We start from the raw sequence: 15851 nt of genomic DNA, 5'->3' as shown, positions 1-15851 counted from the left end.
CTTAATTTTGGAAAAAGACCGAATTAGTACATTGGTTAAATTTTCCGTCAAAAAACTAACGGTCCGCCACGTGCCAACCCCTGAGGATTGACACGTATTGTAGTATAAAAAAATAAAAAATAAAAAAATATTTAAAAATTAATTAAAATATTAAAAAACTTTTAAAAAAATGAAAAAAGAAAAAGAAAAAGAAGAGGAGTGGCTCGGCCACCCCATGGTAGGGAAAAAATAAATAAATAAATAAAATTCAAAGATTTTGGCCCTTAGGGGTGGCCGACCAATCTGGGGGTGGTTGACCTATGGGGGGGGTGGTTCGGCCACCCCATGACAGAAAAAATGAAAATAAATAAAAATAAATAAATTCAAGGGTTTTAGCCCTTGGGGATTGTCGAACCACCCCCGTGGCCCATGGGGGTAATTCGGCCACCCCTAAGGACAAACCCTCTAAAAAAAATCAGTCTGGGGTGGTTCGGCCACCCCCAATGGCCAAAATGCTTCAATATTTTTTTTTTGTCATGAGCCACCCTCTTCTTTTTCTTTTTTTCTTTTTAATTTTTTTTTTAAAGTTTTTAATAATCTTTTTTAGTTTTTTTTTTTTAATTTTATAATTAATTTTTAATGATTTTTTATTTTTTAATTTTGTAATTTGTTATATTGTGATATATGTCAACCCTCAGGGGTTGACATGTGACAGACCGTTAGTTTTTTAATGGAAAACTTAACCGATGTACTAATTCGGTCTTTTTTCAAAATTGAGGTACCATCTGTGATAGGAATTGAAACTCGAGAACTAGAAAATAAAGTTTTTAAAACTCATGACCAAAAAGGTGTTTAACCCAAAGAAAAAAGAAAAAGCTCAAAATGCTAAAAAAAGTTTCAAAATCATTTAAAGTAGGCCTGAAAAAGAGGTTTAAAGAAGGCCAACAACACTAAAATATGCACAAAGTGCTCATTATCTAATAAACAGTTAGTGATATGGTTTTGCCTTCAATAATCGTGTGGTTAGCGGTTAATAATCTCCCGCCTAGATGAGTAAATATAATTTTGCCTAAAAATAATAATTGCATAATACGGTTGCAGGTACAGTTATTGTCAGCTGTAGAACCTTGAACCATACATAGTTTTGCAAGCTTAGTCACAACGTGAAAGAGTGTCTTATTGTCATCAAAATGAAAATTTATGGTTAAAATTTTGAAATTATTATTTATTTAATTTTTTAAATAATAATATATTATAAATCTAAAATACAAGAATAAAAACGGAAGTAAGAGAGAAACAAATAATTACGGGTGGTTCCGTATTAAACACTTACATTTACCACTACAAATTAACCTTAAGGGTTACATTGTGCTTAATAATTTGATTGTTTACAATACTTAAGTCCCTAATTACAATTAAATAAATTGACCTTTGCAAGTAAAACTAAATCGACTTATACAAGAAAATACAAATCGATCTACCCATAAATATAAATTAATAATATTATATTAAGAATATATTTAAAATAATTTCGAAATATATTCTATTAGTTCTAAACAAATTTGGTATAAGTTTACATTATAATCTATGATATTTATCCGTTGGTAAACAATTTTTATCCATAAAACTTTATTGATTATGAAAAAGAACAGTGAAAATAGAACTTCAGCATCATGAGCATAATGCAATTCAACATCCAGACTTTAGGGATTGCCAAATATTTATGAATTGTGCCAATAGTTGGTAAGCAATAGAAAATCAACTATCCACCAACTTTTATATCAAATTGTTGTACTTGTGCTTATTCTTTGGATTTTTATGGCAAATATAAAACAAGTATTTTCAGTTATGGATATTGTAAAAACAAAACTTTATAACAAAATTGAAGATGAGTTTCTGACTTATTATTTGATGTTATACATCAAAAGAGAAATTGTTGTAAAATTTAGTATATATTCAATCATAGATAATTTTTGGGATCTAATGCTCCGTTTGTTTCGACATAAAATGGTTTCCGTCGTAAAATGATTTTAGGGAAGTCATTTTTCTGGAAAATATTTTTCGGCGAAAGCATTTTCTGGTGTTTGGCGCGTACGGAAAATCATAAATATTTTTAATATTTTTGTTCAATCATATTAACCTATAAAAATTAATTTTTATTCAAAACATATAAATATTAATGTAAAATAATATAAAAATTACCAAATACAAGATTCCGTCATTGACAGAAAGGATTCCGATCACTTTGACCGGATTCTGCCATTCCGGCTACTATAGCCCGAATCCAAGATATAGGCTGGAATCCGAACAGTTTCGTCGGAATCTGGGATGGCCGGATTCCGGCGAAAGTGTCGGATTCCGGCTAGAACGGCTGGATTCCGGCATACTGGCCGGAATCTGCCAGAACCGCCTGAATCCAGCCGTTTTTGGCCAGATCCCGGCCAGTCGGTAGGGATCCGGCTGTTCTGGCCAGAATTTCAAGGGCGGGATGTTCTGGCCTGATTCGGCCAGCCGGCCGGAATCTGGGCTGACTGGATTCTGACGAATATGGCCGAATTCCGTAGCCGGGTTCCGACGACAGTGACTGGATGCTGTCGAATTTCAGTACCGGCAAGATTTCGGTGATAGTCGACTGCTTGAAGTGAAAGTTGACTGTGTCGTTTAATAGGGGTCGAATGCGTCTAACGTTTTCGGAAAATGATTTACACTTTTAAAAAGCGTAAATCATTTTTCGAAATTTACTAAGTATTTTTGGTCAAACATAAATCATTTTTCGGTTGACTATTATTTTCGCCCTACCAAACACCGAAAAATGGCAAAATCATTTTCTAGAAATCATTTTACGTTAAAATAAACGGAGCATAAAAGAATGTCAAATTCCATTTTGAAAGGTGATTGCATTTAATATTGAAATATATTAAGAAATAGTTATTTTATGTTTATTTTCTTAACAATGATGAGATATTAATTATATATATATTTATTCGTACTTTGAAACGTAATATAAAAATTATTGCATTACTAAAAAAAAGATTGATAGCTTGGATTGGGTGTTGGTGTATGCTTGTCACCCAACAAAAGCTCATCAGGTGGTTTCGACACGTAGAACATCCAATTTGTGATTTTTTTTAGAAAAGGAAACATGTAGTAAAGAAAAAGGGAACATGTTTTTTGAGACTGAGAGTAGAAGAAGATAACTAGAAAGGGCCAAAGGGGGAAATATGTATGCAAAGGCTTGCAAAAGGTTGTGGCAGTTGCCAGGGTGAAAACTAGAGACACGCGTGACTCTCTCTTTGCTGATTACTCCCCTTTCTGGCTGCAAACTACTCGCTGGCACAGAGCTGAGAAAGCAAAGAGCAGAGGCTGAAGCCCCCAGTTCCTGGGACCCTCGTTGGGTGCAATAGCAGGCATTCTTTCTTTCTTCTTCTTCTTCTTCTTCTCCTTCTTCTTCTTGGCTTTTCATTTTGTGGGCTTATGCTGATGTTTTATGTTTCGTCTTTCCTTCTTCGATATGCTTTTGTGCTTTTGCTTTGCTTTGCTTTCCTAGTCTTCATCTCTTAGCTCCATTGATCCTGTAACGCCCTTGTGGTATCTTGAAAAACGGAAAATCCATGAATAAAGACTTCATTTTTACATGGCTTTAAGACTGTTTTATTATCTGGGTGTGGTTTGAGTTTTTGGGTTTTCTTGCAGAGCCTTATCAAAGGTAGTAAAAGTGCAGGAGAAAGAGAAAGAGAGATATGGTTGATAACAAAGAAAAGGGCAAATATATGGGGTTGGAGAAGGATAACAATCTGACACAAGTTGACGAAGAGGGGGAGGAAGAACCAAACCCCACCCAGGTTCAAAATGTGGATTTGAAGAAGGAGAAAAGCATTGATGGTAAGGGTCTTGGTGAATTCCCTATTGAAAACCAAGGTCCGGTTGATTCTGCAACCTCCACTCTTGAAACCGCTAATGATGCTAATATCACTGCCAATGAACTAAAACATGGCAACCCTGGAACTGATATTGGTGATATAGTACCATCAAATCGGCTGGAAGCCGATTCACCCTCTAAGAGGTCTGTGGAGATAACACCTGAAGTTGGTAAGAAAGATGATGACATTGAAGAAACTGATGGTAGTGATTTAAATCCTGCCAATAAGCTACCACCTGAAGTGCCCCGCGAGAGGTCTATGGACAAATATGATGAGAAAAAGCATGAATTGAATGTTGGGATGGGCAACATGGAGTTGTCTCCAAATAGAGAGATTAAGGAGCAAGTATCAAAACTGAAGTTGGATGTAGGACATGGGGTTGGTATGAAGAGCTCAGAGCAGTCATTTCTTTTAATGCCGGATGGGGACCATGGGGTTGAGGGTTACGAATCTGGAACGGAGGACGAGCAAGCAGCATTCATGACGGAGGTAGAAAATTTCTACAAAGAGAGGAGCTTGGAATTTAAGTCTCCAAAGTTCTACCAAAAGGAATTGAATTTGCTCAAGTAAGTGTTTGGCAAGTTGCATATTGATTTCGTTAGAGAACCTATTCTAACTTCATGCTCAAAATCCTGGTTCTTCATTTTCTGTAGGTTATGGAGAGCTGTAATCAAACTTGGTGGCTATGAACAGGTTTGCCTGGTTTATTTCTCCTTATATTCCAATTATGTTTTCTACTTACCAAAAAAAATATTCCAATTATTTTTTCTTGTTTCTGGAGGGTCATTTTTTTTTTTCAGACCTGAGCATTATTAGAATTTTATTGATTTTTTTTTTTTGGATAGAATGCCACAAAATTAGAGTTATATGTGATGTAAAATATGTGGGACATAATTCGTAATATTCATGAATGATTTCACATATTTCTTTGTCTGAAGGGAATATACTCAGTAGTTCACCAATGTCAAAAACCAGCTCTCCACCCACCCTCTCCGCCGCGGACTCGAGTGCGAACACACGCATGATTCACTCGAATGAAACAATTATGTGACCTGCTTTTCTATGCATACTTGTCACTGCTATGAAAGTATCGTGGGCCTGATGTTTGTTTGTGGGAATTCACAGGTGACATCTTGCAAGTTGTGGCGGCAAGTGGGACAATCATTCAATCCACCGAAGTAAGGGAAAAAACATTTGTTTAGTTAGGAGTTTTTAATGACCAACCAAAATGACAACTGCAGTTCTCCTTAGGGGAAAAGGAAAGGAAAAGAAAGAGAACTCGCAAGCAAGATAGTATAATTTTTTGTTTAGTTGTAGGCCAATAAGTTTTTTTATTTTTTATTTTTATTTTTTTTTCTGGTTTAACAGGGATGCTATTTTGGGTAGGTTTTTTTTTTTTTTTTTTATTTGAATCCATTGGCTGATATTTTTGGTTTTACTTGTCCAGGACCTGCACTACTGTCTCTTGGACTTTCCGAATTTTTTATGAGAAGGTTATTCTCTACTTCTGGAGTTCGGCCTCTTGAACATTTATTAGTTCCTGAACTTTTTGTTTGCTTGCTACCATGTGTTTTTTCTTGTTCCTGATTATCATTTTATGCAGGCACTGCTTGAATATGAAAAGCATAGAATGGGTGCTGGTGAGCTGACGGAGCCTACTAGAGTAAATAATCAGGTAATTTAAGTTGGCTACTCATGTTGTCAGCTCTTTGGTGTTTCTAGAAGAAATAACGTCCCTTTCATTGCCAGTATGAACACTCTGCGTAAGGCAATTATGAAGGAGATAAAATTTGTTCTTTGAAAGCATATGGATATCAGGGGATAAAATTTTAAGTTAGGGCCAAGAGTTACAAGACTCTGTCCAGACTTGAGATGATTCTTTTAGAGTGGCGAATTGATTTGAACAGGATTTTGTTGTTTCATTGAGATTGCAGGGTTTGGTTGTTTTGGAGATTTGGTGTGTATTTCAAATTACCTTCAACTCTTTTATATATATATATATATATATAATGAATGTTTCAATCATTTTCATCTATGTTTACCCATCCACTTTCCATTCCTCAAGTTTTTAGTGAGTTGATGAACTTGTTTTGTATTTGCTTATTTTATTTTAATTTTTTGCATTTTGTTTCTCCATTTGCTTCTATGTTTACCCATCCACACATCTACATGTAAGTTGTTTTTCTTTATGTGGATGCATACTGAGCACATATTGGTTTCTCTTTTAATTTTAAAGAAAATATTAAAATAAAAAAATGTAATTGTCAATTATCTTAATGGGTCATATTAACAGATTATGTATGCATTTCTATGCTAACGGTCTTGAAAGCTGGACTGCCTGGTGCATCTATGATTAAGGTTGGAATCAAGATCTGTTTCTGCACAAAGGGATGAGAATGATTCATGTGGTGTTGTATGAGTAATAATCTATAATTATTATGAATTCATTTGGTGTTGTGTGAGTGATAGATGATATATGATTATTAAGAATTTTTATGCAGGTTGGTGGTAGTCAAGCTTTAGGATCGGGTAGGACACTGAGGGATGCTGCAGCTCGTGCAATGCAGGGTTGGCACTCTCGGCGTCTTTTTGGTCATGGAGAAATTGGTGACCTAATTGTTAAGGTCTGTGGAGAACTTTTATGCTCTATAAATTTAAATTATGTTTGTTTTAGCATTTTTTAAATTCCATTGTTTTGCCCCCTTTTTCCTTCCATATTGATATTTCCTATTAAAAGAATACATTTATTTTTTGGTTAGGGGAAGAACTCGGGTTCTATGCCAAAGGTTGACAAACAGCTTAAAAATATTGGTATGACCACTCTACTGGGTCAAGTTCAGTAATGTTAACTGCCATCATGGTCCTCCTCTATAGAACTTGGTTTATTGTCTTAGGTTTACTAAAGCGGAAGCAACGGTCTACTGTTGAGCGTAATGTCCAAGTTGCTCACATTAAAGTGACAAAGCCACAGTTAGGTTTACTATTGCCTTGTTTGTCCATGAGGTCTAGATTTATCTAACTCAATTGATTTTTCGGAAGAGCTTAAATTATTCTTTTTCTGACAGGTTGGAAACAATGGTAGTTGATGTTGGGCCCCCAGCTGATTGGGTGAAGATCAATGTTCAAAAATTTGTGAGTTTCTGTCTTGAATCACTCCGTGTACTAATATACTACTGAACTTTTTCTTTGGTTCTGTGAATATCTAGTTAGGTTTGAAATTTTGAATTTTCACAGGATGACTGCTTTGAGGTGTATGCCTTAGTTCCCGGGCTTCTGCGTGAGGAGGTTCGTATAAGCTATCTGGAAGCGTTTTCATTTATCTCATTTTCTTATGTTATATTACTATGACAGAGTGCTTGTTTGTACATTCGAAGGCCTGCTTGATCTTAAGGTAAACTTTCAATAACATAGAGATTGAATGGAAACAAAATGGACAACCAGGTGCATGGTTCAGATGAAGGGTTATTCCCCCTTCAGATGGACATGCATGGACAATCTTTGCCTCTGTTTGATAATGGGAGAGAGAGAGAGAGAGAGAGAGAGAGAGAGAGAGAGAGAGAGAGATACCATGGGGGGTGAAGCAAAAATATATGTAAATAATAGACCAGCAATGAAAGAAAACTGAGGCTTACACCTGGTGCTAAATAGTCTATAAACAACTGAATAAATTTGTGTTGGAATTGGACTCAAATTACACTGAAGCTTGAGCCTGAGATCAAGCAAACCCACTCAGTAAAAATGAAGTTCTATCATAGTACACATGTTTCCGAAACAATTCAAAGCTGCAAAACAGTGTTTGAGATCACCCCAACCCACTACTACTGTTTGACTCATCAGAAACTTGTCCACTGTCCTATGGTATTTAATTTTCTTGGTCAAATTTGATATTTTCTTCTGTGGGTCTCAAACAATTTAAAACTATGAAACAGAAACTACATCATCAATGCTATGACGTAGTTAACCCACCATGAAAATCCTGCTTTCGATCTTGTAATATTCCGTTTTTGTTTCACTGTTGACTGCTTTTGATGCTTGTAATATTGCGTTTTTGTTTCCCCGTTGATTACAGCCTTCTTTGTGATACAGGTTCATGTTCAGTCTGATCCAGCTGGATGCTTGGTTATATCTGGTCAACCAGCGGAACTAGATAATCCTTGGGGTGTCACACCTTTTAAAAAGGTTTGTCAAGGAGTTCATATTTCAATCACTTTTGATTGTAGGTATAAGAACTTTGAATATTAGGTTAATGATCTATATTCTCTCCCTTGCTCATCTAAGTGAGCTTGTATTGATATATATAGAGATTACATGATGAGGTTGTTTACAAGTTAACTCTAACTCTAACTCTGATACACATCTAGCTAGGACTTTGTTTATTGATACATGTACAAATCTTGGTCTTCTACAAGTGCACTCATATTTGGGACGGGGTAATCGAGAAGATAGAGCATCGACTAGCCAGCTGGAAAAGATTATAACTCTTCAAGGGTGGAAGAGTACCCTAGCCAACATACCCACATATTACTTGTCTCTATTTCCTATCCCGGGGAGTGTTGCTGCGCGTATTGAGAAGTTACAACGTGACTTTCTATGGGGTGGGATTGGTGATGAGTTCAAAAATATCACTCGGTGAATTGGTCGAAGGTTTGTACCCTAATTTCAGAAGGAGGTTTGGGTATGAGGAACTTGATGATGTTCAACCTCACATTGCTAGGTAAATGGTTATGGAGGTATGAAATGGAGAGAGATGCTTGGTGGAGAGTTGTGGTGGATTCCAAGTTCGGTAGTTTATGGGGCGGGTGGTGCTCCCTTGAGCTTGTAGGTGCCTATGGAGTGGGGATGTGGAAGAACATTAGGAAAGGGTGGGAGACTTTCTCTAGTTTTGCTAGATTTGAGGTGGAGAATGGGGTTAGGACAAAACTTTGGCACGATTTGTGGTGCGGGAATGTGGTTCTGAAGGAAGTTTTTCCTGATCTCTTTGGTATTACTCGGGTGAAGGATGCCTCAGTTGCGGATAATATGGAGGTTTTGGGCGGTTCTACTTAGTGGAACATGAGCTTTGTGAGAGAGGTGCATGATTGGGAAGTGGGTGTCTTTGCTTCATTTTTTCAGGTGTTACACTCAGTCAAGGTGAGTAGAGATCGTGTAGATAGGCTCTGGTAGGTCTCTTCCAAGAAAGGTTTGTTCAAGGTCAAGTCCTTCAAATCCTTAGCTTGCTCTGATAGTAGTGGTTTCTCTTGGAAGAGTGTGTGGCGGACTCAAGCTCCTTCGAGGGAACTTTTTTTGCGTGGTCGGCAGCCCTCGGCAAGATCCTTATTGTGGACAATCTTAGGAAGCGGCATATCATCATTGTGGACAGATGTTGCATGTGCAAGAGAGATGAGGAATCTGTGGATCATCTTCTTCTTCACTGTGATGTAGCTTACGTTTTGTGGACTAATATTTTTAATCGTTTTGGTATGTCTTGGGTTATGCTGAGAAGAGTTATTGACTTGTTTGCTTGTTGGTGGAAGTCTGAAAGGCCGATGAATGCTGCAATTTGGAAGATGGTGCCTATTTGCATCTTTTGGTGTATTTGGAGAGAAAGAAATCTCAAATGTTTCGAGGATTTGGAGAGTTCCATGGAAGATATTTTAGCTTCATTTTTTCATTCGCTGTATCTTTGGACGGTAGCATTTTTGTCCCCACTGGCTATTAGCTTTGCTGATTTCCTTGTTCGTTTTTCTATTCCTAGTTGGGTGTTTCCTTTTTATACTTCCAGTATACTAAGAGGCGCCTTACGCTTTCAATAAATCTAATTTTACTTATCAAAAAAACTCTTCTTCTTATACTTATCTTCTCATGCCTTATCACTTTGATTCTTATCATGAGGTTCACTTGGACTCTTACTCTTGACTTGATCATTACAAAGTGGATGAGAACTAGGAGTCATATGTGCGTTAAGAGTGGGTGGGGTCCAGCGCTGTTTTGCAGCAGGTCCTGGTCACTTGGCAAGTAAAGTGAACAAGTTCTCTTGGCCCTGAAAGATTCTTAAATAATTTATGACATTAATAGCTACCTGATCCCCTGTTTTCTTCTACCTTTCAAAATTATGCCATCTTTTTTCTTTCTTCTTCTTCTTTTTCTTTTCTTTTCTTTTCTTCTTCTTCTTTCTTTCTTTTTTTTTTTTTTTTTTTTTTTTTTTTTTTTTTTTTTTTTTCCTTCAATTCAGACTGGATAGAATTTTTACACGGGATGATTTTAAAGAACTTTGGCTTTCTTGATAATTGTGGTTAGTTAAAATAAAAAAAAATCCTTCAAGATTAAAGTACCAGGCCTTGGCAATATAGTTACCCTGGACTATTATGAGTGACAATTTGGTGTCTTTATCTTCATATACTCATTGAACTCCAATCTAAAACCTTTGTTATGTAGGCTTGAGGCTCTTTATTGAACTATACCTGACAGTAGCAGTTTTCTCTTTAGCTTGTCAGCTTGCCTTCCAGAATTGATCCGCATCAAACTTCTGCTGTCGTGACCCTGCATGGCCAGTTGTTTGTGCGTGTCCCGTTTGAGCAGTCAGATTCATAGAATGTGGAGATGATGGTTCCCTTGCCCAAACGTGGAGATAGCTGCTTCAGTTTGTATCTAGAAGATGAATTAACCTTATACAGATGATGAGAAGTTGAACTTTGCCGTGTAAGTTTTATTTGTTTATTTTATGCTTACAGGTGAAGCTCAAGCCTACTTGAATGCATCTGCATTTACAAACTACTGTACTGTGATTAATTATCATAAGCTGTTATAGTTAAATTGTGATAGGACCTTATATTTATGGCATTGTACATTACTGACTCCTTTTAGGAAGATATGATCTTTACCTCTTGGCTTCAATTTTCTTAGGTATTTAACTGCTAACACCTGCAAATTTAACTCAGTTTGATTAAGGGAGGACTTGCCATGGACTTATAATCATGCTTGTTTTATCCTGTTGGTAAGTTTACTTTCATGTCATGTTACATTTGAAATATATCTCTTGTCATCATCCTTGAAGATCTCATAAAAAGGGCGCCAGCCTATTCTACATGCATGTTTCCAGTGATCTGATGCTAGAGAAAACTGATGTGCTGTGTTTCAAAATTACCTCAATGTTAAGCTGATTGTGTTATTATTGGGATTTCAGGAGACACTAGGAGTCCTTTGATATTCAATTTCTAGTCATCCTTATGAAATTAAATAGCAAAATTAATCCATAAGGTCTTTCAAATTCCTTTAGGTTGTCTTTCAACTGACTCCACTCTGTATAAACTATAAATCCCCTCTGCAGTTGCCTATTTTTGACGTTCTTAAAGTCTGAAGATAACCAAGGAAAAGAATAATGCAAATTCATCTTCACTACTTAGAAATTTGTAGGTTTTATACATACCTTCTTTGTCATTATTTATCAAAAAAAAAGAATTTGTTGGTTTTATCATATAGTTTCTTGTCACTAAACCTTTTTGATTCACTTATAACTGTGATCATTAAGTTCATCATGGGAATTGAAAACCTCCTCCAATGCCTTGCGTCGAGCTTCCGTTAGGCGGGTTAATAGCAATCCAGAGCAGGGAAAGTGTAATTGCGATGAGACCTGACCAAACAAACACGACAGTTGGTGTCTTCCCTCTCCTCCCCATCAAACCCTTGGCAAAAGGATACAAATGTACCAACACCCAGAAGCTAAAGAATGCTCCACCAATGAACTTACTCCATTGAGGGGACGTGCTGTAAATGGTCCTTGAAAATGCAACTGCAATCCCTACTATATTCAGCATTGCAATGACAATTGGTGGAATCATCAATGAGGTCCACTTCACAAGATACAAGTCAGCATAGATATCGTCAATGTCCTCTCCTGAAGACTTGGAAGTCAATGTGAAAGATATTTCAATTCCTGCAATCACTTTGAGAAGGCCTTGGACCACAGCAGCCAAGTGAGAGCTTGTTCCAGAAATGAGCCAGAACTGTTCATTCCTCCACCACTCTTCCAATCCCACACCGGACCATTTCACCTCTAGGATGGCCAGCGCGATGAGGCATACTACTATGATGAGAAGGTAGATTAAGAAGGCGGTGTTTAGATCTTGAACTATGAACTGTCCAGAGAAGAGTGAGAGTGCAGGGAGGAAGCAATAGACAATGAGGAACACAGAGGTGAAAGGGTAAATGCCGACGTTTAGGTAAGCCATACGCTGGAGAAACTTGAGGCGCCTGGAGCCAAGTAAGGCATTGTTTCTAGAGAAGAAAATCTCAACGGAGCCAGTGGCCCAGCGAAGCACCTGGTGAAGTCGATCGGTGAGGTTAATTGGTGCTGACCCACGAAATGCATCACGATTAGTGATGCAATAGACTGAGCGCCATCCACGGTTGTGCATGCGGTAGCCTGTCACCACGTCTTCAGTTACTGAGCCATAAATCCATCCCACCCGGTCGCCCCATTCTGTCTTGTCCTCATACCTGTCCAATATGAAACATCAGGCATTATTGCATCACTTTTACACGTTTATACATTCACATTGGCAATTTGGCATGAATCCAAATGCAAGGCGTACCAACAAGAAATAACGGAGACCGCTTCGGCAACTGCAGCAGCATCAAGTGGCTCACGTGGGACTCTGAGAGCACCGGGAGGTCTTCCATACTTGACTGCAGGGTGATCAGCAAGGGGGCGACCTTGGTACTCAGCTATGGGTATTGATTCAGCCAGCATTGTAGAGTTTCCAAAACGCTTGGGCAGTAGATTCACGTCCAGCTCATTATCGAAGTCCGTTGGCCTCAAAGCCTCTGTCTCAGAGTCGATCTTTTCAGCAAAATTTTCAGGTTGTGGTGGGTCAAAACCGTACAGTGCTATCCTCCTGAACATGCAGCCAGTTCCCACATAAACTGGGCCCTGTCGTGTCATACATGGTCTTACATTAAATTTTCTATCTCATCATCTTCTAATTGAAAATGAGGGAAAAAGATGGGAGGAGAACCTGCACACCATCAAGGGCACGCATGTTGCCGTCGAAGAAGACGGTGTTGTGATTGGCATAGCGGTCAGAAGGATCAATGCCTTCAAATCTCTGTGGGAACTGAATGTAGCAGATGTTCTCGCCACCTCGATCCATCATGAAGCACATTCCTTCACGGATAGCTTGGCAGTTGTATATGTAGTGGTCACAGTCAAGGTTGAGAATAAATGGGCCATTGGATAGGATAGCTGATGTTCGTACCAGGGCGTTCATTGCGCCGGCTTTCTTGTTATGATCATATCCTGGCCGCTTCTCACGTGATACATATACAAACATGGGGAGGCGTATGTCCACATCTGTGAAGTCTATGATCTTGTCGTCTGCATCTCCCATTAATGGGTCATTGCTTGGGGGCTTTAGCATCACCTGTCAAAAGTTTGGTCATATTGTGAAGAGTGTTGATGGGCAATCAGGATTTGGGATTCTTTTGATGAAGATTGAAAAGAAGTTACCTGAAGAATTCCTGCATGGTCACCTTTGGAATGTTCACTGGCAGGGATGGACCAAGTGCCAGGCCAATGGGTGCCATCCGACATCCATGTGGCTTTCTGGGCCTTTATAATTGGCTTCAAAGGGTCAGCCCCTCTCTCCCTCATGAGCTTCAACATCTTCATTTCCTCCCTCGCATTGAATGCATCTGATCTCCTCCTAATCGAGTCTGGAAGCCCATTAATTCTGACCTTGAATTCGTCATACTCCCTCTTGATCTTTCTCCTATCCTTCACGAAATCTGACCTGATCTTGTTCTTGGTTGGGTCAACTTTCAAGCTGAAGTAGCTTTCAGGATTTCTTGGCTCAATACCATGTTTTCGACAGAATGGAACCCATGAATCGGCAAAACTTGCAGCCTCAGCCATAGCCTCAAAGGTGAGGAGGGAACCTCCATCATCAGAAATGTAACATGCAATCTTTTCCACTGGGTAATCAACAGCTAGAATTGAAAGGATAGTGTTGGCAGTGACTAGAGGTGGCTCTTTTTCAGGATCAGCTGTGGAGACAAACAGGTCGACGGCAGGAAGGTCTGAGCGACCAGTGGGATTAGATGGTGATGGCATATCAAACTTGTCATGAAGGACTTGTAGGTCAGTTGAACGGTTGATGGGGCAGAGCTTGGGAATCTGGTCAAGGAGCCAAGAGAAGGCAAACCATATCTCACACACCACTGACATGAGCCACAGCCACACTGCATCGTCGTTTGGGTGTTTTATTCTCCATTGCAAGAAGAGACACAGCACAACGAGCCGAACCAAGACCAGCAACCTGGTTAAATAAGTAGTTTTCTTAAATTATCATATAATTAATGATTATGACTGTCATACAAATGAGATGATGTGGCATTGAGCAATCGTATAGCAGTCTACTAAATAGTATTACTCATTTTCAAGGTAGATAAAGCGACTGAAAAAAGAAGTTAGATACTTGACCTGTAAGGGCTAATGATGCTTGCTGGGACTGGCAATTTCCGACTTAGGGGCTTCCACGGCTTATCCATTGATTCCATTACACCTCCTTTGAATCCATCATCCTCATCACCCACGTATGTGTCATCTTCAGGCCAAAAGGCACTGCCAACTCCATAAGTACCCTTCATCTCGAACAACCACTGGTTGTGATCAAGTTCTCCACTGTGGTTTGTCTTTATCATCGACATATTACTAGCATCCCTTTTAAGGCCATCTGGGGCTGGAAATGGGAATACCCCGCTTGAAAAATTGGGTGCATCATCCTCATAATCCCTGACTTTATATGGCTCCTTGCAACCTGGACATCGACCGGTTTCTTTTTGGGCATCCATGTAGCAATCTCTGCAAATTTTGAACCTGGACAGCACATTTCAATTATTGCTTTGTTTGTTGTAGTGGTCCTAATTGAAAGTATATGGCTTTCCATGTATTTAACAAAGAACTTCACATACCTGCAATCACAAGGGAGTACATCAGCTCCCCTCTCATCCTTCATAATCTGGCCATCACAAGCCGGCATAGAACATGCAGTAAATAAAGAATTTGAAACGTATTGCTCTTCAGCCTTCACAGCCGCCACAGACAAGTCCATGGGCTGGTTGTCCGGTGTAGGAGGCATGTGCACAGTGTAGTTCGTTAAGTCCCCTGATATCTCTCCCGACATATCAAGCTCGTCTCTCGACAGATTGACATACCGCCCGCTCGAAGTTCGTCTCGCAAATTTAACAGTTGGCCTGCTTGAATTCCGGTTGCCATGAGAGCCAATAGAACCCGCAGCGCTGCGTATGGCAGTCTTTGATGGTTGGCTGGAAAGGGATGCCATTATCTTGTGCTGATCAAAGCTTCATAAAGACATGAGTCCAATTCTTGAAGAGATGCTGATCAAAGCTTCAGACAAAAACTCTTCCCGACAGATGCCCACATGGAAAAAGCAGCATGCTATACTGGCAAGTTAACGAGAAAAAAAAGACCTGATGGATCATACTAAATAGAATAAAGAAACATTTGTAATAATTCATGAAATTTTTCTTTCCACCAACTTTTAGAGGCAGAAATGGGGAGCACGTAGGAGCTTTTGATCAATCACGTAGGTGTTTGAAGACTCTCCTACACGTTCATATACTTTATTGCGTGCATGCCCATCACTAACGAACACATTCAGTTCATTCCAATGTTATATGGTGAAGGGTAAAACTCTCGGAAAATGTTATTTGCAAATGTTTCAGATCTGGAAACTTGATGGATAAATTAATTAATTAAGAGATGGTTTCATCGATTTTTGTAAGGGAATATGGAGAGTAATTATCTTCATTCTGTTGGTTAATTAATCTGCCCACTCTCATTTGCCGTCTCATCTAATTAACGAGGCAAATTTTTGAGGGAAAATCAATGAAGAAATTCATTTGCTATGCATCAGCCATGACCAATTAAAAAAAAAAAAAATCTAATTATTTCTT

The 15851-nt window shown here is 38.6% G+C and overlaps 2 protein-coding genes across 2 annotated transcripts; one reads left to right on the top strand and one right to left on the bottom strand.

Annotated features, from left to right (window-relative positions):
• The first annotated feature begins 3157 nt into the window (after positions 1 to 3157).
• LOC133881467 (AT-rich interactive domain-containing protein 6-like) lies at positions 3158 to 10772 on the top strand. The gene is made up of 13 exons (XM_062320406.1): positions 3158 to 3386; positions 3673 to 4465; positions 4553 to 4592; positions 5025 to 5077; positions 5347 to 5392; positions 5503 to 5574; positions 6401 to 6523; positions 6659 to 6710; positions 6794 to 6869; positions 6965 to 7031; positions 7134 to 7184; positions 7986 to 8078; positions 10365 to 10772. The coding sequence occupies exons 2-13, from the start codon at positions 3720 to 3722 to the stop codon at positions 10467 to 10469; spliced, it is 1524 nt and encodes a 507-aa protein (XP_062176390.1). The 5' UTR covers positions 3158 to 3386; positions 3673 to 3719; the 3' UTR covers positions 10470 to 10772.
• Positions 10773 to 11284: 512 nt separating this feature from the next.
• LOC133881466 (cellulose synthase-like protein D4) lies at positions 11285 to 15355 on the bottom strand. Its single transcript, XM_062320405.1, has 6 exons — positions 14847 to 15355; positions 14356 to 14751; positions 13384 to 14191; positions 12893 to 13297; positions 12470 to 12807; positions 11285 to 12374 (listed from the first exon to the last, which is right to left on the bottom strand). Exons 1-6 carry the CDS (start codon positions 15215 to 15217, stop codon positions 11411 to 11413), a joined length of 3282 nt encoding a protein of 1093 aa, XP_062176389.1. The 5' UTR covers positions 15218 to 15355; the 3' UTR covers positions 11285 to 11410.
• Between the last annotated feature and the right edge of the window lie 496 nt (positions 15356 to 15851).

This window comes from Alnus glutinosa, chromosome 11, assembly GCF_958979055.1.
Source record: "Alnus glutinosa chromosome 11, dhAlnGlut1.1, whole genome shotgun sequence".
Taxonomy (NCBI): Eukaryota; Viridiplantae; Streptophyta; class Magnoliopsida; order Fagales; family Betulaceae; genus Alnus; species Alnus glutinosa.
Note: the sequence above shows the minus strand (reverse complement) of the source record. Positions and strands in the feature narration are given on the sequence as shown.

Coding starts and splice junctions, on each gene's coding strand:
- LOC133881466 (XM_062320405.1), bottom strand. CDS start 15,217: ATGGCATCCCTTTCCAGCCAACCATCAAAGACTGCCATACGCAGCGCT. Junction 14,192..14,355: donor AGCATCATTAGCCCTTACAG/GTCAAGTATCTA, acceptor TTATTTAACCAG/GTTGCTGGTCTTGGTTCGGC. Junction 12,375..12,469: donor GTCTCCGTTATTTCTTGTTG/GTACGCCTTGCA, acceptor CATATTGGACAG/GTATGAGGACAAGACAGAAT.
- LOC133881467 (XM_062320406.1), top strand. CDS start 3,720: ATGGTTGATAACAAAGAAAAGGGCAAATATATGGGGTTGGAGAAGGAT. Junction 4,593..5,024: donor AACTTGGTGGCTATGAACAG/GTTTGCCTGGTT, acceptor GGGAATTCACAG/GTGACATCTTGCAAGTTGTG. Junction 5,393..5,502: donor TCCGAATTTTTTATGAGAAG/GTTATTCTCTAC, acceptor CATTTTATGCAG/GCACTGCTTGAATATGAAAA.